The following is a 25,957-nucleotide window of genomic DNA, read 5'->3' as shown; positions in this document are numbered from 1 at the left end:
GTAGATGATATGTCATTTTGAAAGCAAGAAGCCCATTTTACATTCATATATAGAAATTAAATCTAGGGTAGGTAGATGGCACAGTGGATAGAGTGCCGGTCTGAAGTCAGGAAGACTCAACTTTGCCCCAGGAACAGAGAAATCATTATTGAACCCCGGTGAGCCAAGGGAGGGAGAGTATGTGAAAAGAGTCCAACACAGTGCTCCGAAGAGAAGTCCAAGGTTACAGTGTCACGGCGACATGGTTACAGTGTCTTTACTGTCATGGTGACAGTTACGCATAGATGTGGGAGATAGAGCAATGCTCACACAGAAAGATCTCTTGGGGACATCGCGTCCTCATGTCCCGCCTCCCGGCCTGCCCAGGGGCGGTGTCTGCCGGGGGTGGGGTGGAGTCTCTCCCAATACAGGGACAACCCGGGGCAGGCCTGACAGACTGGATTGCAGCGTCCGGAGTGGCTGCTGGGGATCTTGGCGCACCGGGGTAACGGTTGGGGGTGGGGGTGGGGGGTGGGAATTGGAGCCCAGCGGGGCAGTGGGCCGGGTCGTGGCGGCCATCGCAGCAGCCTGCTCCTGCAGGCCTCCACGTGCCGCCGAGAGTCCCCGCTGCCCCCTGAGCCAGAGACTGCGCTGCCGGTGGCGGGGTGGCGACCACCTGCTCGGGCCAGATGTGCTGCCAGGGTTGGGACCCAGATGTTATGGCCTCGGGCTGCCGGCTCAGGCTTTTAGACTGAACCCAGGGTTGGGGGGTGGAGGATTCACTGGGGCTGGAAGGATTGGTGGCCCTGAGGCAGAAAGAGAGGTGGGAGGGCACTGGGCAAGGGTGGGAAGGAATCCTGAGGGTCTATGAGAATAGGAAGGGAACCCTCGCCACCCCTGGGGAAACAGAGGTCTGAGTGACTGTGGGGAGTAAAGAAAGGATGAGGGCCCCGGGTGGGACCCAGAGAGACTGAGGGGAAAGGGGGACCTGCAGGCTTCCAGGGAAGCAATCGACAAGTGTTTGTTAAGCATTTACTATGTGGTGGTAGGTTGGGGTTAGGAATGGGGGTAAGAAGAGGTTTTGGGTCCCTGCAGGAATGGAGAGCGGCCTGAAGGATTTTGGAGAGAGGAATACTGACCCTGTTAGAGTGGAAAGTGGTCAGAGAGGCTCTAAGGGCAAGGTAGCTAGGTGGCTCAGTGGATAGAATGTTGGGCCTGAACTCAGGAGTATTGATCTTCCTGAGTTCAAAGTCTCAGACACTTACTAGCTGTGTGACCTTGGGCAAGTCACTTAACCTGTTGGCCTCAGTTTCTTCATCTGTAAAATGAGCTGGAAAAGGAAATGGCAAACCACTGCAATATGTTTGCCAAGAAAACCCCAAATGGAGTCACAAAGAGTTGGACATGACTGAATAACAATAGGGAGAGGTTGGAGGCCCTTCATGGGTCAAGGAATTGCAGTAGTCTTTTTGGAGGAAGGCTGAAGTTGGGTTGGGTTGATCCAGAATGGAGGAGTCTGAGATGGTTTCATCCTTGGACCTACTCACTCCATGGGCTTCCTGCCTTAACAGGTTGTAGGCCCAAGAGACCAAGATCTTGGGTTCCTTTGTTGGTATATGGGAACCTTTGGGGTGTAGGGGGATGGTACTTGGACCCTTGAAAGCCAGCTGGAGTGGTCTCCAATGCTAACATTCTGAGTTACCATCCAGCAGGGGAAGGAAGCAAGGCATTCAGGACTACTATGCCTGGCCAAGACCGCCGCCAGCTCTCAGAGGGGGAGCATCCAGGTGTGACACTGTTTCGCCAGTACCTCCGAATCCGGACTGTGCAGCCAGAGCCTAAGTATGGTGAGGAAGCTCAGATGAGGGTCCCTTGCAAGAGGCCACATGTCTCTGAATGGGTTGGGGATAAGGCCTCTCAAGCATGAATGCTAAAGGCAGGCTCAGAGACCTTAGACATCAGCTTCTCACTGACTACAGACATCAAGCATTCACAGCCCCATCTCGGTTGGTCCAGTAACTGAAGAAATGGTGTATCAAGCCTCTGAAATTTGGAATTTGACATAGACTCTGCCCCTTGTTGGCCCTGGACTGGGGCAAGGACCTTGGGGAGAAAGAAGCTGCCAGCCAGATTCTGGAATGGGATGGGTTCTTGTCTCCTCTCCTTTTCCCATCTCACCAGAGTTTCTCTCTCCCCTACAGATGAAGCTGTGCTTTTTTTGGAGAAGATAGCCAAGGACTTGGGCCTTGAGTGTCAGAAAGTGGAGGTAAGGCGGGTGGGGGGGATCTATGATCTGACCTGGGGCTTAGGTGTTAGAAGGTAGAGGTAAAAGGAGGGGATAGGGGGAATTGTGCTCTAAGCTGGGGAGGGGAGCCAGCAGGGCTCCAAGGACTGGGAGTGGGAAATTTCTTCCTCATGCTCTCTTTAATCCTCTACAATCCTTCCACCATTTTCTCTTTTTGCCAGGTGGCCCCAGGCCGAGTAGTGACTATATTGACCTGGCAAGGCACAGATCCCAGCCTCCGTTCTCTTGTGCTTAACTCCCACACCGATGTGGTGCCTGTCTTCGAGGTAGATGTCTGGGAGATCAGAGATGGGGGTGGTAGAGGGCTCTAGTAACATCTCTCCCATAGTTCCTGGTCATGCTGCAAGGTCCAGCACCTTTTACCTCCTCAAAGAAGCCTTTCCTTATCACCCAGGGAATCGGCAAGTAAGCACAGCTAGTGATAAGTACCTATTCCTATTTGATATGGACTATTCCTCACAGCCACCTCTTGGAATAGGTTGTGCAAATGTGATCCCCACTTTATAGATGAGGCTTAGAAAGGATTAAAAATTTGTCTATGGTCACCAAGTAGGTGTCAAAACTGAGACCTGAACTCAGGTCTTGCAACTTTAGGAAGATAACGTAGCACAAGAGCTCATAGCCTGGTTGGTGGGGACAAGATAGAGAAGAGTATGGGAGACAACAAGAATGACTCTAGGAGCTGATAGGTAGGATCCCAGTGAGTTGGGATTGTGAGCATAGGCTTTCTGGAGGCAGTGCCACTTAACTTGCAATGTTTGAAGTTTGGGGGAACAATATTGATAACAACAGGTAAGTGATGTGAGTCTTCCAACAGGCTCTATATGCATTATTTCATTTGAGCCTCACAACAGCTCCATGAAGGAGGCACTAGGGCTCTTATCCCCACTTTCCAGTGTCACAATCCTCAATAGCTCTGCACTGACCACTGAGCACAGATTTAAAAGCAGAAGGGACCTTGGAGGTCATCTAGTCCAATTCCCTCATTTTACAGATGAGGAAACTGAGGCCCAGAGAGATTTGGTGGGAAGGTCACGCAGAATGAAAGGTTGGGACTTGAACCTGGGAACTTCAGTGCAAATGCAATATCCATCTACTGCTCCACCGCCTCCCCTACTGTGTTGTTTCTAAGATAAAACACAAAGTTGTGTGCATGGCATTGAAAGTCCTCTGAAAATTGATTCCATTTTATCTTTCCCCTGGTCTCATTTCACATTCATCCTCTTCACGTATCCTATGCTCCCCATACCCAATATTCTACCTTCTTCCTCCATGTCTTTGCCCAAGTGGCTCCTTTGTTGAGGGGGGAATGCACTAAGCTCTCATGGCCATCTCTTCAAATCCCTAGCTTTCTCTAAAGCATATCTCTGGGGGGTCCTAAATGAGGTCATTTCTTGATGTCCCAAGTTGTTGAGTGTTTTCTCCTCTTCTCATATATATATATATATATGTATATATATATATATATATATATATATATATATATATATATATAAAATTATATATTATATATAATACAATATACTATTTTATATTATTTCATTTTATATATATACATATATATATTTATATTTTACCTCATTTGTATTTTGTATTTATTTTTCTTTATATACGGTATATTTGGCCCAGGAGAATGTCAGCTCCTTTGAGGGCTCTTGTTTTTGTCTTTGAATCTCTAGTGCCTTGCATATATTTGACACTTAATAAATGCTTAATTGAAATGAAGAACCACAGACAGGGGTTAAGTTATTTGTGCAAGATTATAAAGCTAGAATGTGTTGGAGGTCAGGCCTATCCACTGCTCTTCCTGGGAACCATGTGAATGAAGGCTGCGGAAGAAGGAAGCCACTTAGGGTGTACAGAGGTCAGAAAGGAAACTGGTCTGGATGGGAACAGCTGGGAATGGTTTAGAGAAGGGGTGCTGGTTAAATGTGGGATGGGGGTAGGGCAGATGCCCTGCCATCACTGAAGTATGTGAGACACGTAATCAGATCAAGGCATACAGTGTGAGAGCAGGCAGGAAGAGTTCTGTTGGAAACAGAACTATTGGGGAACAGTGAGTTTCAGGTTGCTCTGGGAGGTTTGTAGCCTGGAGGCCTAGCAATCCAGGGAGGCTTCCTGAAGGAGGGGGGTATTCAAAGGGCCACTTTATGTTATGAGTGGCAGATTAGGGAAGCAGATGACCCCTAGCATGGGGGAAGGGTATTCTGGGCAAGTCACAAGAATGGGATTGGACAAGACCAAGGTGAGCAGGAACTTTCCATCCAACCCTATGCTCTTTTTGTTCTCAGGAACACTGGAATCACGATCCCTTTGAAGCCTTCAAGGACACCCAAGGGAACATTTATGCTCGGGGTGCTCAGGACATGAAATGTGTTGGCATTCAGTGAGTCTCTGAATCCACAGCCACTGGGGAGACTGCACACTTCCATATTTCTCTTTCTCTCTCCACATGGTCACATCTCCTTTTCTGGGCCTTGGTTTCCCTCTTTGGCTAAGAGTGAATCACGGAATCTGGGAGTCAGAAGGGATTTCAGAGGTCACTGAGTCCCGTGCTACCTACACAGCTAATTTGCTTATGTGCCTTCCACCTGTTAGTGAGTCTTTGCTCTGTAGTATCTAGCATTCCCTCAAGCTCAGCTTGAGTCTGTATCTGTAGGGAACTCAAGGCTTCCCTGGGGACACAGCTCTTTTCTTTTGGGACAGGATAGTACAAATTCTTAAAGATATCTCCAAGCTCTGCCTTCCTGGCTGGGCCAGGCAGAACCAGTCTGATCTGCCTTTCACAGGACAGTGCCTCTAATATTGTCAATTATGTCCCTCCTGAGTCTTCTTCAGATTAGTTTTAAAAATAGCTAGTACTTACATAGTATCTGTGTGTCAGACACTGTGCTAAGTGCTTTACATGCATAATCTCATGTGATAGGTGGGACTGTTATAATTCCCATTTTACAGTTGAAGAAACTGATGTCTTGCCTAGGGTCACACAACTATTGAACTCAGGTCTTCCTGATCGGGCTTGACCAGGACATAAGGAAGTAGGGCTGTCAGGTCTCTAGTACTGGGCGCTCTGCTTCTCTTAATGCTGTAGGACAGCATGAGCTTTTGGGGCCTGCCATATCCCACTGTTGACTCTTAATGAACTTACAGACCACTGGCTGCCCGCAATTGCTGGCGCCCTCTAGTGTGTCTTCATTCTCTCTGCTAATGTTCAACTACGGACTGCGTGAAAGACGTAGTGTGTGTTTCTCAGATTTGCAAATGACAGAAGGTTAAGAGAGAGTTAATATACTGGAGGATGGAATTATGTTCCAAAAAAGACCTGTGACGATGCAAGAAAATGAAATTTAATGGGAGTAAAATCCTACCTGGATTAAAAAAAAAAACCAAACTCAAATATACAAGTACAGGGTAGGGGAGATGTAGAAATAGTCCCTGTCCTCAAGTTGATATAAACAAGCTGTGGGGTTTGGACAGACTGCAAGCTCAGTAGGAATTAACACTGGGATATGGCAGAGCACGGTGCTGCTAATAGAATTTTAGGCCAGGTGGAGTGAGGTAATAGCACCACAGTCCTCTTCCCTGGTCAGACTGAATTTAGAAGAGTCAGTCAATAAACATTAATTAAACACCTTCTATGTGTCAGGCACTGTGCTAAGCATCAGGGATACAAAAAGAGGCAAAAGATGGTCCCCCCAAGGAGCTCACCATCTAGTAGGCATCACATTTTAGGGAGGGTCTGTGCAGGGGAAGGTGACCACCCATATCACGTCACAAGATTATAGCTTGAAGGAGCCAGGCCAAGAAAAGACTTGGTACCACAAGGTCCTTGAGAGCGTGGATGGCACATAGCAGGCACTTCATGTTTGTGAATGGGTTGTGCTTGATGTGGGAGCTGTCTTCAAGTATCTGAAGGGCTGTCATGTTGAGGGTGACAAGACTGGTTCTGCTTTCACCAGGAAGGCAGAATTAGGAGGGGTGGGTAGAAGATCAAAGAGGCAGATGTCCTTTTGATAAAAGGAAAAAAAAAATCTCCTCTGAACTGGCCCAAAGTGGAATGGGCTGCTTCACAAATCAGTGGGTTCCTCATCATTGGCACTCTTTGGATGGAGGCTGGAAGAATCCTTTGGTTCTTCCTTGAACAACCCTTTGGGATGTTAAAGGTACTTAGAACCCAGATCCTTTGATAACCTGAGATTCTTGGGTGGCCAGCTGTGGGACCTTGGACCCTGGGTTACCTAGACGCCACATCTGCCTCCCTCTTGAATGGACTCCATGCGTCAGAGTCTCATCCTTGTGTGTCCCTCCAGGTACCTGGAGGCTGTGCGGAGGCTAAAGGCAGAAGGGAAGTGTTTTCCCAGGACCATTCACCTGACGTTTGTCCCTGGTATGGCTGTGGTGGGGGTTGAGAGTAGGGGAGTGGCCTAGTGTCAGGGGCCCACTGGGGGGCCTCCATCCCTGCTGTGGGGAAATGGGCACCTCCAGCCCTAGAGTGGAGAGCAGAACATGGACACGAAGTGTGTGTGTGTATGTGTGTCTTTGCTTCATGGTACCTGTTGCCTTCTCAGATGAGGAGACTGGAGGACACCAGGGCATGGAGCTGTTTGTGAAACGGCCAGAGTTTCAGGCTCTACGAGCTGGCTTTGCCCTAGATGAAGGTGAGTCCTGAGCTGGGCAGGGGGTCTGGATGGCCTGGGCCGGAGACTTCATGTTGTCCTTCCACTAACTTCCAACTCCCTAGGCTTGGCTAGTCCTACAGAAACTTTCACAGTCTTCTATAGCGAACGGAGCCCTTGGTGTGAGTAGAGCCCCTACTCTGGTTCAGGTGAAGCTGGGGGAGGAGACAGGAGGGAGCACCTAGCCCCCACCCTCGGGGAGCCCAAGTCCAGGGTGGAGTCATCCCTTCCCTAGGGGAACCCTTAGTCTGATGAAGAAAATAAAATAAGCCTCTGCCCTCTGGGGCCTCCCTTTGTCTATCAGGGCTTCATGTCACGAGCTCTGGGAACCCAGGCCACGGCTCACGGTTCATTGAGAATACGGCAGCAGAGAAGCTGGTGAGTTGAGAATATTGGGAAGCCTGGAAGATGGGGGTGGGCTGTCAGTAGAGTGCCCCTGGCTGACTTCCCTCCCCCACCCCCCGGGGTGGCTCTACAGCACAAGGTGGTCACCTCAGTCCTGGAGTTCCGAGAACAGGAGAAGCGTCGGTGAGAACTTCCCCGTTCCCCTTCCCTGGTTTCTGTCCTTTGCCTCAACCTTCACCCATCTCCTCTTTGCTTGGGGGCCCTTGGGAAGGGGATCACTGGGAAGTGTTGGGATTGAGCATTATCCTTTCCTCAGGCTACAGTCAGACCCCAGCCTGACCCTGGGGTCTGTGACCTCCGTGAACCTGACCATGCTGGAGGGAGGAGTTGCCTTCAATGTAGTGCCAGCCACCATGAGGGCTAGCTTCGACTTTCGAGTTGCTCCAGATGTGGACCTTAAGGTGCTGGGGGTGGAGAAGACCTTCACATGGTTCTGCCTTTGTGACCCAGGGCTTCCCCCCAGTTTCCCAAGGCCCTAGATAATCCCTGCCTTCCAACTGGTGTTAAGAGCTCAAGATTTGTAGTCAAGAGACCTGGGTTCAAATCTCAGCTTTCATATTTACCAGGTACCAAAATGACTCAAGCACAGACATGTGAGTTAACTAGCCTTCCTAAGGCTCAGTCCCTTGATTGTCAAGTGAGGGTAGTATTTCTTGCATTATGTAAATCACAGAGTGGTTTCTAGAAAAGCATTTTGCTTAAAAGTGCTCTAGAAATGAGAACTGATATCACTATCCCTCCAGGATTCCCCCCTCCTCCTTCCCCCCATTTCTTAGCATGGGTCTAGGGGTCATTTGTCAGGGGTGAGGGTGCTACCTCTTCCCTATGCTTGTGTCTCCTAGGCCTTTGAGGAACGGATTCAGGGCTGGTGCCAGGAGGCTGGGGAAGGTGTCACCTACCAGTTTTATCAGGTACATGGACCCCCCCCCATGGAGCCTTTTTGTTGAGTTTCACAATTGGAGCCTAGGAAATGATATCAGGCATGCTCCAGGGTGGGGTTTGGGCCATCTGAGTTTATGTCTGTGTATTTGAATGTCCTGGACAAAGTGTATCTTTGTATGTATGTCTATGGATGTGTATGTGAGAGTAAATCAATGTATAGGTTTGCTTGGGTCGGGGTATGTATCTATCTGTGTGTTGGTTTGTGTAGGCCATTGTGGGTGTTTGTATCCCTGCACCTGTGTTTCCACCTGCTTGCATATGTGTGTGTCATCTACCAGAAGCAGGGATTGGGGAGGCACGTTCTTTGACCCTTGCTTTATCTGGCACCCCCCAGAGATGGGTAGAGCCCCGAATTACAGCCGTAGATGACTCTAACCCATGGTGGACTGAATTCAGCAGAGTCTGTAGAGAGATGTAAGTAACGCCCTAGAACAAAGTTTCCCCCTGACCCTGGGACTCTGGTCCCATGCCCTGTTCTGCCATTTTTTTCCCCTTCTGTTTCCTCCTTTTGACATGGTCCATTTCTGAGGTCCCCCATTTCCCCTTGTAAAGACCTTTGTGTCTTCCCCTGCCAGGAATCTCAGTATAAAGCCTGAAATCTTCTCAGCTGCCACTGACAGCCGCTTCCTACGAGCTGTGAGTATCTCTACCCTGCTGCTTTGAGATCAGGGCAGTGGGAGCCAGCCAGCTAGTGTTAGGATTAGGAAGGGCAGGTGGAGTTTGAGAGGGAGTTAGATAGAGTTCATCCTCCAGGACTTCTGGTCTGGGCAGGAACTGAGAGGGTGCTGTGCTGACTTCATCTCTGGGTCCCTGGTGGGGGGAGTGGGGGATACTCCAGAGAGTCCCAAGGTGCAAGGGAGGGAGTAGGCTGGCTTCTTTCTGTCTGGACCTCTCTCCGCCAGGCAGGAGTGTTAGTCCCTGTCCTGATGCCATCCACATGCTTGCAGGCAGGGGTCCCAGCGCTGGGCTTCTCCCCGATGAACCGGACACCAGTACTGCTGCATGACCACAACGAGTTCCTGAATGAAGCCGTGTTCCTTCGGGGCATTGACATCTATGCCCGACTGCTGCCTGCCCTGGCCAGTATGCCAGCCCTGCACAATGAGTGCTAACAGCCCCACCTAATAGCAGCCTCTGGCTTCTCCTAGTGCCTTCCCCTCCCCAACCTGCTTAGGCCTGGGACTTTCCCCTTAGGAACGTAATGCCAAAGACCCTGATCTCCAATAAAACCATATCTTGGTGCTGAGCTATACTGTGTCCCCTCTCCCCCAACAGACATACACTCCTACTCTTCTTCACTCACTGAGCATCTTCTAGGGATTTCGGGAGGAGGAAAGGGATGGCAAGGGGAGGGGTACAAAGCTGAGGAAGATCAGTGATAGAAGAAGTGTTGCACGATGGAGAATGCTAGCGTCTGGAAGACCTGGGTTCAAATCCTGCCACTGGCACTGTGTCCATGGGCAAATCACTTAACGTCTGGCCTTTGTTTTTCTCATCTGTAAAAAGTATTTATAGTGGCACTTTTTTTGTAGTAGCAAAGGACTGAAATGAAGAATGGATGCCCATTGATTAGAGAATGATTAAACACATTCTGGTTCATTGTAGTTGGGCTGAAATGGTTTGCCATGTCCTTCTCTAGCTCATTTTCCAGATAAGGAAACTGAGGCAAGTGGCGTTTAAGTGACTTGCCCAGGGACACACAGCTAGTAAGTATCTGAGGCGGGACTTGAATCTGGGTCTTGCCAACTCTATCCACTGTACCACCAGCTGCCTCTCGCGTGTTACATAAATGATTTACACTAGTACAGGACAAGTTATGGGAGAGGGGACAATTGAGAACATTTCTTAAAATCAGAATGGGGTTGAGAGAAAATGTAGATAAAAACAGCATGTTCCCTGTTGGAGCTCTTAGTCTATTGGGAGAAGTGGAAACACCCTCCAAGCAGACAGACACATACATTAATGCTGTGTTCTTGGTCCAGGAAAATATTTTGGAACTGTACTAGAAAAGCAGCTAACTGGCTCACCTGCTCCAGGCAGATACACCAGGTTGAAAGAAAGGGCTAGAAAGACGCAAGTATTTGTAGTAGCATTTGATGTAATAGCATAGGGCTGAAATGAAAGTGGATGCTCACTGATTGGAGAATTCTAGTTCACTGTAGTCGGACCAATGTTATGCCATAAGAAATGATAAATGTGAAAAATTCAGACTTTTCACAAATAAAAGTCATGTAAAAACAAGAGATATCAATAAGTTTTTTTTAAAAAAAAGAGTTCAGAGAAACTTGGAAAGACTTGTATGAACTGAGACAGAACAAACCAGAACTAGGAGAACTATTTAATGACTAGTAACAGCTAACATTTATATAGTTAGCCAGGCACTGTGCTAAGCAACCCTGCAAAGTAGGTGCTATTATCCCTATTTTATAGATGAGGAACTGAGGCAAACAGGTGAAATGACTTTGCCCAGAGTTACGGCTAGTATCTGAGGCCACATTGGAATTCAGGTCCTTCTGACCACAAGGCTGGCACAATCCACTGCACTACCTAGTTGTCCTATTTGTGAATTTATACAATGACTGCAGAAATGTGAAGAAAAACACTTAAAAGACTTCAAGACTTGATAGTGAAGCATGTCTTCCACTTCTAGGCAAAGAGGTGGTAGGCTACAGGTATGGAATGAGGCACACATTTACAGACCTGGCCAATATAGTGTTCTTTTTTGCTTGACTGTTGTTATTTGTTAGAAAGGAGGGTTCTGTGGAGGAAGGGATGGTCCTTGCAAAGTGACAGTCATGTTGAAAAAAAAGCATCAATGAAATTATTTTCATAAAGTGCCTTGGAGATATGGACCAGTGCGAATTATGTGATGTCCAAGGGGAAGCTTCATTACAGAGCTGTGAGGTCAGAGAAAATCTCATAAAGTGGTATGTGAAGTGAGCTTTAAATGACAGGAATCCAAAGGCAGGTGTGGAGGGTTGGGCCATAGGGGCAAATATCCCTTCTAGTGAAGAGAATTACAAAGGAATGAACTTAGGAGTCCATAGGGGAGCTCACTGTGGTGAGGAGAGTCCAAGGTACTTCCTGAAGGATGGGGTTTAGGATTTGGATTGGGGAGGGGGCAGGCATTTCAGGTGAGCGGGAAAAAGCTTTGGAGTGGGGGTGGTTATGGTGAGTTGGAATCTCACCAAGACGGGTCTTGAATTTGTACCCTGTGGGCAAGGGAAGACATCGGAAGCTTCTGATCAGGAGAACCATACATTTCCTCAACCTCCTGGAAGACAGTCTGGTGTTTGGGGTGGCTGGCTGGAGTTTGTCCTCCTAACTCCAGCTTTCTCAATTGGGATGGGAGTTGGGAAACATGGATCTGAATCCTAGCTTTTTGACTTTGGAAAAGGACGCGTTAGGAGCCTCTGCTCTCGTTTGCAAAATGTGTATCATTAACTTCAAAGTACCTATCTCCCAAGGTGGTGGTGGTGTGAGGAACTTTGTACACCATAGAAAAGGGAATTAAGTAAGGAAATAAATACCCTGTACAGTGGATACTAGAGGCAATAGGGAGCCACTGGGATCTACTCGGTAAGGGAGTGACATAGTCCCGACAAAAGCTATCCTGTTGGCAAACTTTGGCTCCCCCTCACATTGCAGACTTCCTTAGCTTAAACTGGCCTCATTCCTTCAGCTGCTGGGTTTGTCCTACTAGTACTTTTGTATTGCGTGCCCAGAATGCAGCCCCTCCTCACTCCCCACCTAGGAATCCCTCCTTTTGTCTTTAAGACTCAGCTCAGGTACCACCTCCTTGCCCATCATACAGATGGCAGAGCTACACCTGTTAGTCCCCCCCCTCCGCATTACCTTGTTTACTTTTTTATGCTTACTGTGTGTTCAGAATGTAAGCTTCCTGAGGGCCGGGACTATTCTGGGCCTAGCACAGTCCCTGGCACACAATAAATGCTTGTGGATTGCCTTCAAAGAGAAAGGAGAACAGTAATATTACCTGGAATCTGCGATTCCCTTTCATGCTTCAAAACAAATACCTTTCCTCAAGTTTCTTTTTTTTTTCTGGCTAGGCAATGGGATTAAGTGACCTGCCTAGGGCCACACAGCTAGTATTACGTGTCTGATGTCAGTTTTGAACTCAGGTCCTCCTGAATCCAGGGCCAGTGCTCTATCCACTGCACCACCTAGCTACCCCTACAAATATCTTTCCTGAGGATCTTGGAGTGCTAGAATTTCAAAGGATCTTGGGGACTTGGATTCCAACCCATCCCCTAATGAGGAAATTGAGACCCCGTAGGGCAAATGCTTGGCTCCACATCACGTGACTGCTCAGCACAAGAGCTCAACTCTGCCCGGGAGGGCTAGAAAAGCCCCACCCTATTTTCATTCTAGGGAGACAAAAGCGTGCATACCCTTGGGGAGTCTGCAAGGCCATAGTCCCGAGTGAGAGGGGTGGAGCCTAGAGGCAGAGATCCAAGGAAAAATCCATTATCTCAGTGCTTATACACACCCCTGGGGAGGGCAGATGGAAAGGCAGGGATCCTGCTTCTCCCAGCATCCCTGGCACAAGATAATGAAAAATTAAACCAAGGATGAACTAATAATAACACCATGGGGCCTGGTCCAGCCTAGTCCTTTGATCTTCAAGCAGGGGCAGCCCACCCTGAGGGTAGTCAGGGACACAAGTGGTCCTGGGACAGGGAACATGGAAACTTCCCAGCAGCTACTGAAGCAACTCAGGCAAAGCAGCTAGGTGGGGAGACAAGGATCAGTGGTTTCCAACAAAGGGCAGCCATTACGGTCCTTTCGGCCAAGACCCCAGGATACAGCTGTGTTCAAAGGCCCTAAGCCTCTAGTTTCCTCTATTACCATCCACGCCCCAAATCCAGTCTATTGTATAAACTGTATGCTAAGGGCCTCGTTGGCCATGACTTTTCCTGTTCAGTATCCCCCGGATGTCTAATTTGGTTGGTTCCTAGAGCAAATGACAAACTCTCTGGGGCGACTCAGCTGCCAGGTAGTTTTCTGGTAGCACCCCTAAAGAATGTCAAGGGAGCGTTTTCCCCAGATCCCTAACTTTGTCTGGCCTCCAGAGGTTTCATTCCAGCAGGGGTTATGGGTGGGCTCCAAGCTTCCCAGTCTGTTGGTCCAAGGCTTGGGGCTAGAAGTCACTAAATTCTGCTCTATCACTCAAAATCCCTCTCTGAGCCTACATACTTACTTAGAAAGCTCTGGTACTGGGAAGGTCTTGGACAAGTAGTCCACAAAAAGCCCAAGACCAAAGCAGGAACATTTATCAGGACTCTGGGAAAGAGGGCAGACATCACAACCCTCAAAGGGCAGAGACCAGGTTTCTGGTGACTTAGTGATACACTTGGAGTTAATGATAGTTAATGTTCAAGACTAGAACACCAAGTGCCCAGTGCAGACCAGGGGACGCTGGACACGGGGCAGTAAACTGTTACATGTTCTCCTTGCTTGCTGCCCTTCCCTGGAAGCATGGAATGTGAAACCGTACAGTCCAACAATCCACTCTGAGAAATGGTTCAGGGTGGACTTCACAGCCTTTTTGAAGTAACCTTAGAGACCATCTTAGAGAAGGTTAAGAGCCTTGCTCTGGGTGACACTGGAGGATAACCCTCAATCCAGTAATTACATCACTAGGCCCTGCCACCAAGGGATACACATAATAAGGTTTCTGTGGTGGTATAGTTCTTGTCCAACGTGTTTCTCCCTTGGTCATGAAGCCTAGGAAAGCAGGAACAGGAACCCTGAACCTAAACCGAGGCTCAGCCGTACTCTGCTGTACGGGATTGGCATAGGGTTAAGGGGAGCTGCGGCTTTCAAGGTATTCTGGCTGTGGATCATACCTGGCAGGGACTTGATGGATCAGATCCTCCAACTTCAAGGAAGATGAGGAAACGAAGGCCCAGAACAGGGGCGGAGAACAGGTACACATGAGAATGTGGTTATTGAAGGTAACCCAGAGGGCACAAAATAAGTCCCTGGGTTCCAAATCCCATGCTTTTCCCACTACGGCACCTATGTTTTCCATCGGCAACCTGAATTCACATTTTCCTTTGGATGGTTTTCCCTCCGCCCTGCTGCACTCTTTTAAATGAGCTTTTAGTCCCCGATATGATAAGACCTTTATAAAGAACTATAGATTTGGAGCTTGGAAGGCACTCTTTCAGTCTAAGCCCCTCACACTTTACAGTTGCAGAAATTCAGGCCAAAGAAGCCAAGACTTGCTTCAAGTCAAAAACAGCAGTTAAGTAGCAGTTAGGGTTCATACCAAACAAGACACCTACTACCTCTGTGACCTTGGCAAAGTCACTTAAGCTCTTGGGGTCTCAACCTCCTTGTCTGAAAAATATTGGGGGTGGGTGGCCCACAATTGCTCTGAGCCTGTTTCCCCATCTATAAATCACTAATATATTACACCTCCTTTAAAATACTGGCTCCCAAGCTGGGCTTGTAGGCCTCCTTCCCTATTCCACTCTTAGATTCGACAACAGAAAGACTGATGGTTCTTATGACTCACCATTTTCTTTATTTGTACAAAATAGTGAATAGAATAATCATACCCTGACTGGGAAAAAAATGGTAGTTTAGGGTTTAAACAAGTCCTTCTGTCCTGAAGCATCTATTTTGAAGGCTTGGGACTAGCAGCTTTAGCCCCAGCATCTTTGGGTTTGGACTCAGCAGGCTTAGCAGCCTTGGAATCACTGGGCTTTGTGGCCTTGGGATCAGACTTGGCGACCTTGGCTTCAGATTTGCTGGGTTTGGGGCCAGATTTGGTAGCCTTGGGATCAGACTTACTGACCTTGGAGGCAGACTTGGCAGCCTTGGGGTCAGTAGGCTTGGCAGCCTTAGTAGCCTTGGGGTCAGTGGACTTGGCAGTCTTGGGGTCAGCGGTTCTGGCAACCTTAGAGTCAGGCTTTGTGATCCTAGGGCCTGGCCGTTTGAAGCCAACTCTAGGGCCTGGACGCTTGGTGGCCATCTTACGTCCAGTACGCCAGGCACTGGCCTTGGGGATCTTGGGCCTGAGGAGCTTGGCCTTGGAGGCCTTGGTGCTCAGGGCCTTGATGGCCTCTGCTCGTGCTTTGATGGCTTTGGCATTGTTGGCCTGCATCTTCTTCAGCCCCTTCTTGTTGTGTTTCTTGGCAAAGCGCATGTTTCTCAGAAACTTGGGGTCAACCTGGAAGACAAAGCAATGTCTTTACTACTTTCATCCTGGAGAGAAGAAGCCCCGAGCTGCTGTGATCCATCTCATCCTGGGTCCTCTCCTCTCTAGGTCTGTGACCCTGTTCTCTTTTGGCTCTCCTACCTGACTGCTCCTTCACCCTGGTTGGATATTTTCATCCATATCACACCCACCAACCAAGGCTCTGACTGCCTCATCAGCTCCCATGAATTGAATGATCATCTCTATACAACTGACCCAAGTCAACTGGAGCTCCATATCACACTGACAGTTGCCTTCTGGATGTCTCCAATACAACCTCCCCAAAACAGAATTCATCCCTCTCTTCAACTGTCCTGCTGCTGTCAAGGCACCACAAGTCTCCAGTCAGTAGGCTGGCATCTCATCCAGTGTCACCTGTGACTTCTTATTCTTACATGCCAGTCACTTCTACAAGGAACTAATGCCCCACATATCCAGACCATCCAGATCAGACCTTCATGGTATCTCCTGAATATAAGCTCTTTTCTCCTCTTCTACGGTTACCACTCTAGTTCAGGCTTTCACCCCTGCTTTCCTATCTAATGCAAAATACAACAACCTTCTGGTAGGTCTCCCGCTCCAATAAGCTGCCAAAGTGATGTTCTTAAGTCCAGTGGCTCCAGGATCTATCGTCTAGTCTTGTATTTGGCATTCAAAACTCTGAATCTGTCTCAATCTAACTTTGGCATTTAAAATGATAATCTGTTCCCTTTCTACCTCTCCAGGATTCTTACACTTACTGTTTTCTCATCTCTAGGCCTCTGCATTGTCTGTCCCTCACTTCCGCAATGTTCTTCCTCCTCACCTCTGCCTCTTAAATTTCCCTTCCTACTTTCAAGACTCAATTCAAATCCTACCTTCTGAAGGAACCTTCTGCAAATCCCAGCTTGCCTCCAATTTATCCTGTATAGAGCTCCTTTGAATGCTGTCTCCCCCAACAGACTGTGAGCAACTTGAGGACAGGGATTTTCACCCCAGCGCTTAGCAGCATAGGGCTTGACATATACCAAGTGCTTAAAAAATGTTTACTGACTAGCGTCTTCCTTTCTGGGAGATTACCTTCCATCTATTCTGTACACCTATTTCGTATACCTAAATCTCCATGTCTACTTCTAGCCAGAAAATGTGAGATCTTTGAGAGGCAGGAGTACTTTTGCCTTCTTTGTATCCTTGGTGCTTAGCACAGAACAAGCATTTAAAGGCTGAGTGATGGTCTAAATTAAACTAAGAGTCATCATGACCTAAGGTCCAGTCCAGGTCTGCTACTAATAAGCTGTGTATCTTTGAGACAAGCCCTTCCTACTTCTTGGACCTCGGTTTCCCTATTTACAAGCTGAAGGAGTTAGACTAGATGCTCAGTGACCAATACGTGGCCTACCTAAGTATTTTTTTTAACCTAATTACCTCATAAATCAGTGAATGGTCCTAAGCACCTGCCCACTGCCTCCTAAGGCAGTATAAGAGACCATCAGGTGCCATGCTACTGGCTTCAATTATTTCGTCATTTTAATTGAAGCAGAATGTAATCTTTAGATTCATTTGGTTCAAACACAGATTCTCATCATATGGCTTACTAATAAAAATCTGAATATCCTTGGACTACATAATTTCTAAGGTCCCCTCTACATCTAACCATCATGGATTCCAGAGCCATACTAAATACTAATTGCCAAATCTGCAGGGGTATATTTTTAAAAACTGTTTCCAGCCTAGCAGTACCACATCTCAAAATATACCACAAAGCAGTAATCATCAAAATAATTTGGTACTGGATAAGAAATAGAATGGCTGATCAATGGAACAGATTAAGTACACAGAAAACAAATGAGTGCAGTAATCTAATGTTCAATAAGCCCCAAGATCCCTGATACTGGGGCAAGAACTCACTAGTTGACAAAAACTGCTGGGAAACTGGAAAGTAGTCTGGCCAAAACTAGGCACAGACCAACATCTCATACCACATACCAAGATAAGCTCAAAATGGGTACATGATATAATTATAGAAAGCGATATCATAAGCAAATTTGGGAAGTACAGGGAAAAGAAATACTTATGAGACAGAGGTTCACAGGAGGCAAAATGGATAATTTTGATTATATAAAATTATAAAGTTTTTATACAAACAGAACTAATGTGGCCAAAACGGTCTCATCTCTCAAACATATAGGGAACTGAGCTAAATTTACAAAAAATAAGAGCCATTCCCCAACTGATAAACATAGGAATGGGCAAGTTTTCATAATCAAATGAAAAAATGTTCTAAACCATAACAGAGAAATGCACATTAAAACCAACTCTGAGGTACCACTTCACACCTATCAGACAGGCCAAGATGGCAGATGCAGAAAATGACAAACACTGGAAGGGATGTGGCAATTAGTCCAACAATTCTAGAAAACAATCAGGAATCATGCCCAAAAGGCTATAAGATAGCACGTTCTGGCCCAGTAGTCCTCTACTAGGTTTGTACCCCAAAGAGATCAAAGAAAAAAAAAAGGTACCCACATGTACAAAAGCACTTTATACTAGTTCTACTTGTGGCAAAGAATTAGAAATTGAGGAAATGCCCATTAACTGTGGAATGACTGAACAAGTTACAGAAGGAATACTATTGTGCTCTGAGAAATGACAAAAGGGATGGTTTTCAGAAAACCTGGAAGGACTTCTATAAACTGATGCAAAGTGAGGGCAACCAGAGTGACACAGTAACAGTGATATTGTAATCTGTGTCTTATCAGTACAATGACTCACCACAACTCCAAAAGACTCAAAATGAAAAATGCTATCCACCTTCAGATAAGAGAACTGGTGGATACAAGAGTGCAGACTGAAGTATATCTTTTCCTTTATTTTTCTTCCAGAACATGGCTACTACAGAAATGTTTTGCATGACTTCATATATATAATGGGTAACATATTTCTTGCATTCTCAATGGGTAGGGGCAAAGAATTTGGAATGGAAAATTATAAAAACAAAACAAATCAGGGACTAAGTTTAGCCAAGTGACTGGTACCCAAAGGTGGCAACAAAGTTTGGCCTTTACACAGACCTGCAGTAGGTAAATCATTTGTTAAAGTACACAGTCATCAAGAAATTAAAAATTACCTTTGAAGAAACTGTTAAGACGGTTCACTTGAATACTGCGTACCTATATAGTTATATGAGTACATGATTTTTACCTCCTACTGGACTTTAGGATTCCTGAGGACATGGGTCAGAAGATCTTGTGAATATATGTCCCCTTTACCAGCTCAAATCATTGAACACAATGAGCATAATGACTGATGACTGGTTAAAGGATTAATACCAACTGTTCAAATCCAGGCTAAATGTAGCTCATGTGACCTAATTATTAACAAGATAAGTTGGATGGTCTCTGGCTCCAACAGTAGCACACCTAGGTTACACATCTAACCATATTCTGGGAACAACTAGGAGTAATGTCATCTATTCAATTTAAACTTTGGCAAGTACAACACTGTGCCAAGAACCTCAGATAAAAAGACAGAGCCTACACAAAGACAGGGAGAAGAGAAAGTCTGTCAACACTGCACACTTTGTGCTTTGTCCTACAGTGCTGTGTACATCTTGTCTGCTCTCCTTAAGCAGACTGCCTATGAACTCTTTTAGGGCTGGCAGGAGTTCCTTTCCTACTGACAGGCCAGTGTCACATTATAGCTAGAGAAAACTTAGAGGTCATCTAGCTTAACCCCTGCATCTTATAGGTAAGGACACTTGGGTCCAGAAAAGTTAAGTTAACCTGCCCAAGGTCACAGGCACCAAATCACAGGCTCTGAATCCAAGTTCTTGCCTCCAGAGCTAACACTCTTGCCAATGTATCACGGTATGGTTCTAAACTCCTACATAACTTTTCTAGAGAAGCCTCTCTTATGGCAAGGCTGACAGAGAGTAGCAGCCTCCCCATATCTGAAAGTGAGATGGCCAGGTGTCAGGTGGCCTGTGGGCAAAAAGCAATGTAACAAAATTGACCGTTTAAAGAATCAAACCAGTAACCCAAACCTCTTATTAATGAACCATACTCACAGAATATATGCATACTCACCCCTTTCAGAGACTCGTATCTCTGTGACCTGGGTTTCTTGATGCCATTTCTGTGCCATTTTCGTGCTATAGACAAGAGGGAAAAAAACCCAAATTAGGCAGTTTGATTTAACACAGTAAATAACAAGCTTCCACAGCTACGGGCTTCTACATTTAGATAAGTTATTTTCCCTCACTCCCGTAAAGTGGCACAATTATTATCCTTATTTAAAAGATAAGAAAAAAGGTTGCTTGAAGGTTAGCAACTTCTTCAAATTCACAGAGCCTGCGAATGGTCTTAACACTCAATCCAGTCATACCACGGGCTACCTCTCACTTATACCTGGAGAACTTACATTGGTTATGGGTAGTATGGTTCTTAGACTTAGCCATCTTTACACCTGTAGAGGAGAAACGAGAAGGATTTTAGGATCAGAATCCAGAGCCAAGCATGCTGCCATGAACCTGTGATCTCATGACGCCTAGCCCCCTCATTTTCATAGGGTACTTAAACGAAATTTTCTGGGTCATGAAGCTACAAAAGCTCATTATGAAGCAGGACTTACCTGCTTCCCAATCAAAATCCCATCTTTTACAGGAGACCTTTCCTAATGTCTCTTCATTCTAAGTGCCTTCCCTGTTAATGATTTCCTATTTATCCTGCCTTGTCATCTCCTATTGACTTTAAGCTGCTTGAGGACAAGGACTGTCTTTTGCCTCTTTTAGCCAGCTGTTAGCACAGCACCCAAAGCAAATGATTAATAAATGTTTACTGATCGATATAGTGCTTCCCTTCAGTCAAGCCCCAAACATCTAATAAGATGAAAGAAATTTAATTGAGATGAATTTTTTAACTTGGGCTTTAAGAACGTAAAAGCCCAAGATGGGAGAAAGCATCAATGACAGCTCATGTGAAGGAGAATTGGATACCAAGTTCTACAGAGCATGGCTGTCAAAAAAGTTAATGGGAGTATCATGATCAATTCCGAGAGTGAGCAGAGCAGTGGTTGCACAAGCCAGAGAGAAGATTTAGGCTCCCCGGATAGGGGTGGGCTCTGCACCCAAGGTCCTCGAAGCTCACCCCCATGGACGACGGGGACGCTCTGCCCCGCGTGGGCTTCCAATCCCTTCCCACTCCTGACACTCCCTTTGCGGGCCCGATGTTTCTCCAGACCCGGCCCGATGTTTCTCCAGACCCAGCCCACAGCACAGCCCTCTGTGCCCCTCTCCTTCCCCTCCTCGAAGCCCCGGTCTCCGAACCTCGACCTCTCTCCAGTCTTCGCCCTCCATCCGGGAACCCGGATCTGACAATCCCCGGCCAGGCCTTTCAGCCACCCCGGGCCCGGGCCTCCCCCGACTCTCCCATCGGGCCCGGACTCAGCCCTGACTTGCTCCCCGCCCGCCGGCCTGGGCCCTGCCTCCCCCCAGCCCCCCGGCTCAGAATTCTTCCACTGTCCCCGGAACTATGTGCTAGTCCCCCCACGTCCCACCCAGGCCACGGATGGCGCCGGATGCGACCCCCAGAGCCTCTCACCGTAGCCTGCGCTAACAGGCACTCCACCGACCGGAAGAGGCCAAGCGAGAGAGAGAGAGAGAAAGAAGAAGCGCGGGGCAGTGTGGGAAATAAGGGCCGCGTGGGAGGAAAATCCCGTAGGAAAAGCTCCCCCCTCGGAGCCCTGAGCCCTGAGCAGAAAGGTTCCGGCAAGAAAGGTTCTGAACCACGCTCTTCCGCCGGGGGACCGAATTGAGACGTAGCCTCGGAAGTCCCGGAAGCCGGCTCCGCCAGTGGCCCCGCCTTTCCTGTCTTCCACGTAAAACGGGTGCGGTGAGGGGGCCCGAGCGACCCGGACCTAGGCTCTGAGCCTCCTGTGGTGCTAGAATCCTGCTGCAGACACTCGCCAGCTGTGTGACCCTGGACGACGCACTGAGCCTCCCCGAGCCTCGGTTTCCCCATCTGTAAAAGAGGTGTAGGAACCAGTTGGCCTCAACGGCCTCTTTTCAGCTCGGTCCACCAGCCTCGCTGGTCCTCAGTTTCCCCATCTGTTAAATGAGGGGTTGGATTAGGTGCTCTGGAAGGGTCCTCCCAGCGCTTGTTCTGGAGGCAGGGAGACTGGGCTGGCTTGAGACACTCGCTAGCTGTGTGACTTGGAGAAGTCACCTAACTGCTGCCTGCCTTAGTTTCCCCATCTGGGAAATGGGTACAATAATGATTTCCCAGTTCTGACGTTCTGTATTCTAAGGTCCCTCCTGTGTCTGACAGGCTGTATTTTACATCTACATTTACAGAAACCAAAATTTCAGAATTGGAAAGGATCTAAGAAGGCATCCGTTCAAGTAGATCCAGGAATCTCCCACCACAAGTGGTCAAATTTCTTCATTGCCTCCCTTAACTTAACCTTCACTCTCCCTGATCTCTTACTCTTCATTAAGGAGCCCATGGACGGTACAAATCCACAAAGAATCCAAAACTCACATTTCAGTCAAGAGTTTGGGATTTCTTTCCCTTTACCAAAAGTTGCAAAGTAGGACGGTTAGAGATTTGCCTACTCTTCCTGCTGAGAGGCCAGTCCCAGAAGTGTAGAAGAATGTCAGCTGGGAGGAACCCCCACCCCATATAATCTGTAAATTCCATATCAGTACAGTAGGGGCTTAATAAACAACAAATGAGTGAATGAATGAAAAAAATGAAACTGGCCTTATTTTCATCTTCATCATTTTCCAGATAGAGAAACTGACGTCCATGGCTCAGATTTTAAGTGTCCACAAGTACGAGAAACAACAGGCCGTTACCGCCTTAGCCGCCATTCTGTGACTCTAATCTATTGCAGGACTTGAGGTTAGAAAATTCCTTTCTATTCTTTTTCTACTTCATTGGCAATGCTGGGCCATGTGTGTCTCATTCCCCTCTTCCCGAAGGTAGGCCCGAGAGCGGTTGGGAAGAGTTGGTGATGCTATTGCCCTCTCTCTGTCAATGTCACTTCTCTTTGAAAGACCAGTGTGGGACTGCAGACCCACATCTCTAACCACCTTAGAGGTAGTTAGGTGGCGTGATGGATAGAGAGCTGGACTTCCAGAGTCCAGAAGGTCTGAGTGCAAATCTGGCCTCAGACACTTCCTACCAGTGTGACCCTGGGTAAGTCATTTAGCCTCTGTTTGCTTCAGTTTCCTCAACTATAATATGGAGATAATAACAGCACTTACCTCAAGCAGCTGTGAGGATTAAATAAGATGATATTTGTGAAGCTCTTAGCACAGCGCCTGACATCTAGTAGGTGCTATATAAATGCTTATTCCCTTCCTCTGTTGAAGTAAATGCAATAAACATGTATTAAGTACCTACTATGTGGCAGACAATTTTACATACAAGCATGAAAAGCAACAGTTTCTGCTTTCAAAGAGTTTATAATCCAATAGTAGATGTCTCCATTAGATGTTCCCAATGCCACTTTAAGCTCCAATATGACTTAAGAATCCGGTCACATTTTGGGGCCTCTCACTTTTCTGATCCATTGTCCCCCCTCAGGTGGGATCTGGGAATTTTAATTTGTGGTACTCCCTGAAAGAAAGCCACCAGCTCCATTTAAAATGACTCGGGCTCACAAAGCATTTCATCTTAGAACAATTAAAGGGCTTGTATCTAGGTCCACATAGAGTCAAGAGGATCCCTTCTGGCTTCGGTGGGCCATCCTCCTTTAGAAACCTGTACAGACTGTACAGGGCTGGCCAGGTTAGGGCCTCATCGGAGGAGAAGGTTGGCATTCCCTTCTTCACTGTTCTTTCCACCAGCAGTTTAGCTCTGGTCCCTACTTCTTCTGCTGGCCTCCATTCCCAGCAGATACTCTGTGTATATGCTTTTGGCAACAAGTGCTGTCTCTGGTTTACTTTGCTTCTTCCTCATGTTCAGTTCTCCTCCAGCAGATGGAGTCTGTCACTTTTCTCTTCTCTGGGTACCGGAGCTTGAGCATCATCTGCTGATAGCTTGGAACTCTTCTGTGTCTCTGGAGCACCAATGCTTCCAGCCTATTTAAACTTTCAATTGTTTTTAATTGGTGGTTGCACAATTGGTTGTTCAAAAGTTTTGGTTGGTTGTGAGATTGATTTTGATTTTTAAAATTCAATTTTATTTTTAGACCCATTTCATTTGCCATTGGCTGCATTGAGAAAGTGAGAAAAACAAAACCTATTACAAACATGTGGAGTTAAGCAAACAAATTCCCATATTGGCCACACACATATGCATGTCCTGCAGTGACCAACATTAAACTGGGCTAATGATACCACAGATGTGTTTCACACAAACACACACAGAGCTTAATTTGCATTTTGAGTCTGCCATCTCGCTGTCAGGAGCATGTTTCACCATGAGACCTCTGGAACTGTGGTTGGTCATTGTGTTGATCAGAGTCTCTGAGTTTTTCAAAGTATCGTTATCATATAAATCATTTTCCTGAAGTTCACTTCACTTTGCATCAGTTCATACAAGTCTTCCCAGGTTTCACCATCCCCTTCATCATTTCTTGTAGAACAATGGTATTCCATCACATTCATATATAATGTCACTGGCCTCATGCCTGGAATGCTTTCCCTCCTGCTTCCCTCACTTCCATCAAGTCCTAGGTAACATCCCATCTTCTACAGGAAACCTTTCCAGATCTCTCTTAATTCTAGTGCCTTCCCTCTATTTATGTTTGTAATGGGTTCTGTTTGTACCTAGGTGTCTGCAGGTTGTCTATACCACTGGATTGAGTTCTGTGAAAACAGGAATTGTTTGGGTTTTTTTTTAACCTTTCTTTGTATCCAGAGTGGGAGCGCCTTTTCTGTTAAAGAAAAGCCTGTGATGACATCAGTAAAATGAAAGGCGAGATGTCATCTCAGGTGTCTTCCATCTCTAAATCTATCACCCTCTGGTCCCCTGGTTGCTGCTAGAGCAGAGAGAAACAGACTTGGTGGTTGGGAACCTTGGCTTCTACTTTTGGCTCTGCTGCTGAATGCATGACCTTGAGTCAGTTTCCCATTCTAGGCCTCAGTTTTCCCATCTGTAACATGACAGGGTTGGGCCATGTGATTGCCGAGGTGCCTCCTTTACAGTTCTGACGTGATATGATTTGAACTTGTGCATAGTTCAACTGTACTGTGGTTCTATGATTCTGGTAGAATTGCCCGGGTAAACTGGTCTGAGGAGAAGATGACAAGGTCCCTGTCCTCAGGGACACTCATCTGAGGGAATACAGCCCTTATCCTCAGGGGCTCTCTACTCTGAAGGGGTCCCAATGCCTCTGCTCTCAGGGAGTCAGTCAGAAGGTCATAGATTTATAAGGGACTTTTTTTTTATAATTAATTTTGATTTATCAACAATCACTTCCATATGCTTTTGAGTTTAAAATTTTTCTCCCCCTTCTTCCCTACTACCCTAGGGTACACAATCTGATATAGGCTATATATATACATTCTTATTAAACATTTTCAGATTAGTGATGTTGTAAGTAAAAATTAGAACCAATAGGAGGAACCACAGAACGAGAAAACAAAACTCAACAGAAGAAAAAAATAGCAAATAGTATGCTTCACTCTTCATTCAAACTCCATAGTTCTTTCTTTGGATGTGGATAGCATTTTCCATCATGAGATGTCTTTGGAGATGTCTTAGATCCTTGCATTGCTGAGAAGGGTTAAATCTATCAATATTGGTCATCACACAACATGGCTGTTACTGTGTACAATGTTCTCCTGGTTCTGCTCCAGACCATCCAAGTCTTTCCAGGTTTTTCTGAAGTCAGCCTGCTCATCATTTCTTATAGCACAATAGTATTCCATTACATTCATATACCACAGCTTGCTCAGTCATTCCCCCCATTGATGGGCATCCTCTAAATTTCCAATTCTTTGCCACCACAAAAAGAGCTGCTATGTATATTTTTGTACATATGGGTCCTTTCCCCATTTGTTTGATCTCTTTGGGATATAGCCCTAGAAGTGCTATTGCTGGGTCAAAGGGTATGCACATTTTTATAGCCCTTTGGGCATAGTTCCAAATTGCTCTCCAAAATGGTTGGATCATTTCACAACTCCACCAACAATGCGTTAGTGTTCCAATTTTCCCACATCTTCTCCAACATGTATCATTTTCCTGTTTTGTCATCTTGGCCAATCTGATAGGTGTGATGTGGTACCTCAGAGTTGTTTTGATTTGCATTTCTCTAATCAATAGTGATTTAGAGCATTTTGTCATGTGACTATAGATGGCTTTAATTTCTTCATCTGAGAACTGCCTGTTCATATCCTTTGACCATTTATCAATTGGGGAATGGCTTGTATTCTTATAAATTTGACTATAAGAGACTTTAAGGGTTCAGTTGAACTCCCCCAATGTACAGATGAGT

The 25,957-nt window shown here is 46.6% G+C and overlaps 2 protein-coding genes and 1 long non-coding RNA gene across 5 annotated transcripts in view; 2 read left to right on the top strand and 1 right to left on the bottom strand.

Moving 5' to 3' along the window:
* Window positions 1-377: 377 nt before the first annotated feature.
* Window positions 378-10,548, top strand: ACY1 (aminoacylase 1). 3 transcript variants are annotated; one of them, XM_020999180.2, is made up of 15 exons: window positions 378-484; window positions 1,689-1,826; window positions 2,181-2,245; window positions 2,446-2,550; window positions 4,576-4,670; window positions 6,595-6,671; window positions 6,853-6,942; window positions 7,026-7,082; window positions 7,265-7,338; window positions 7,439-7,488; window positions 7,622-7,766; window positions 8,208-8,276; window positions 8,642-8,721; window positions 8,883-8,943; window positions 9,255-10,548. In XM_020999180.2, the coding sequence occupies exons 2-15, from the start codon at window positions 1,721-1,723 to the stop codon at window positions 9,417-9,419; spliced, it is 1,239 nt and encodes a 412-aa protein (XP_020854839.1). In that variant the 5' UTR covers window positions 378-484; window positions 1,689-1,720; the 3' UTR covers window positions 9,420-10,548. The 3 variants fall into 3 exon arrangements, with proteins under 3 accessions (XP_020854839.1, XP_020854840.1, XP_020854841.1); XM_020999181.2 differs by having other exon boundaries at window positions 389-484; window positions 1,692-1,826; XM_020999182.2 differs by lacking the exons at window positions 378-484; window positions 7,026-7,082.
* Window positions 10,549-14,837: 4,289 nt separating this feature from the next.
* RPL29 (ribosomal protein L29) lies at window positions 14,838-21,209 on the bottom strand. The gene is made up of 4 exons (XM_020999183.2): window positions 21,112-21,209; window positions 19,934-19,978; window positions 19,600-19,664; window positions 14,838-15,508 (listed from the first exon to the last, which is right to left on the bottom strand). The coding sequence occupies exons 2-4, from the start codon at window positions 19,968-19,970 to the stop codon at window positions 14,954-14,956; spliced, it is 657 nt and encodes a 218-aa protein (XP_020854842.1). The 5' UTR covers window positions 19,971-19,978; window positions 21,112-21,209; the 3' UTR covers window positions 14,838-14,953.
* Window positions 21,210-21,323: 114 nt separating this feature from the next.
* LOC110217045 (uncharacterized) overlaps window positions 21,324-25,957 on the top strand; it is a 47,329-nt gene continuing 42,695 nt past the window's right edge. The window contains exons 1-2 of the long non-coding RNA XR_002326951.2: window positions 21,324-21,542; window positions 22,300-22,413. This is a non-coding gene — a long non-coding RNA (uncharacterized LOC110217045). The remainder of the gene's footprint in view (window positions 21,543-22,299; window positions 22,414-25,957) is intronic.

This window comes from Phascolarctos cinereus, unplaced genomic scaffold, assembly GCF_003287225.1.
Source record: "Phascolarctos cinereus isolate Bilbo 61053 unplaced genomic scaffold, phaCin_HiC Scaffold_4;HRSCAF=312, whole genome shotgun sequence".
NCBI lineage: Eukaryota > Metazoa > Chordata > Mammalia > Diprotodontia > Phascolarctidae > Phascolarctos > Phascolarctos cinereus.
The sequence above is the reverse complement of the archived record's forward strand: the minus strand, read 5'-3'. Positions and strand labels throughout refer to the sequence as shown.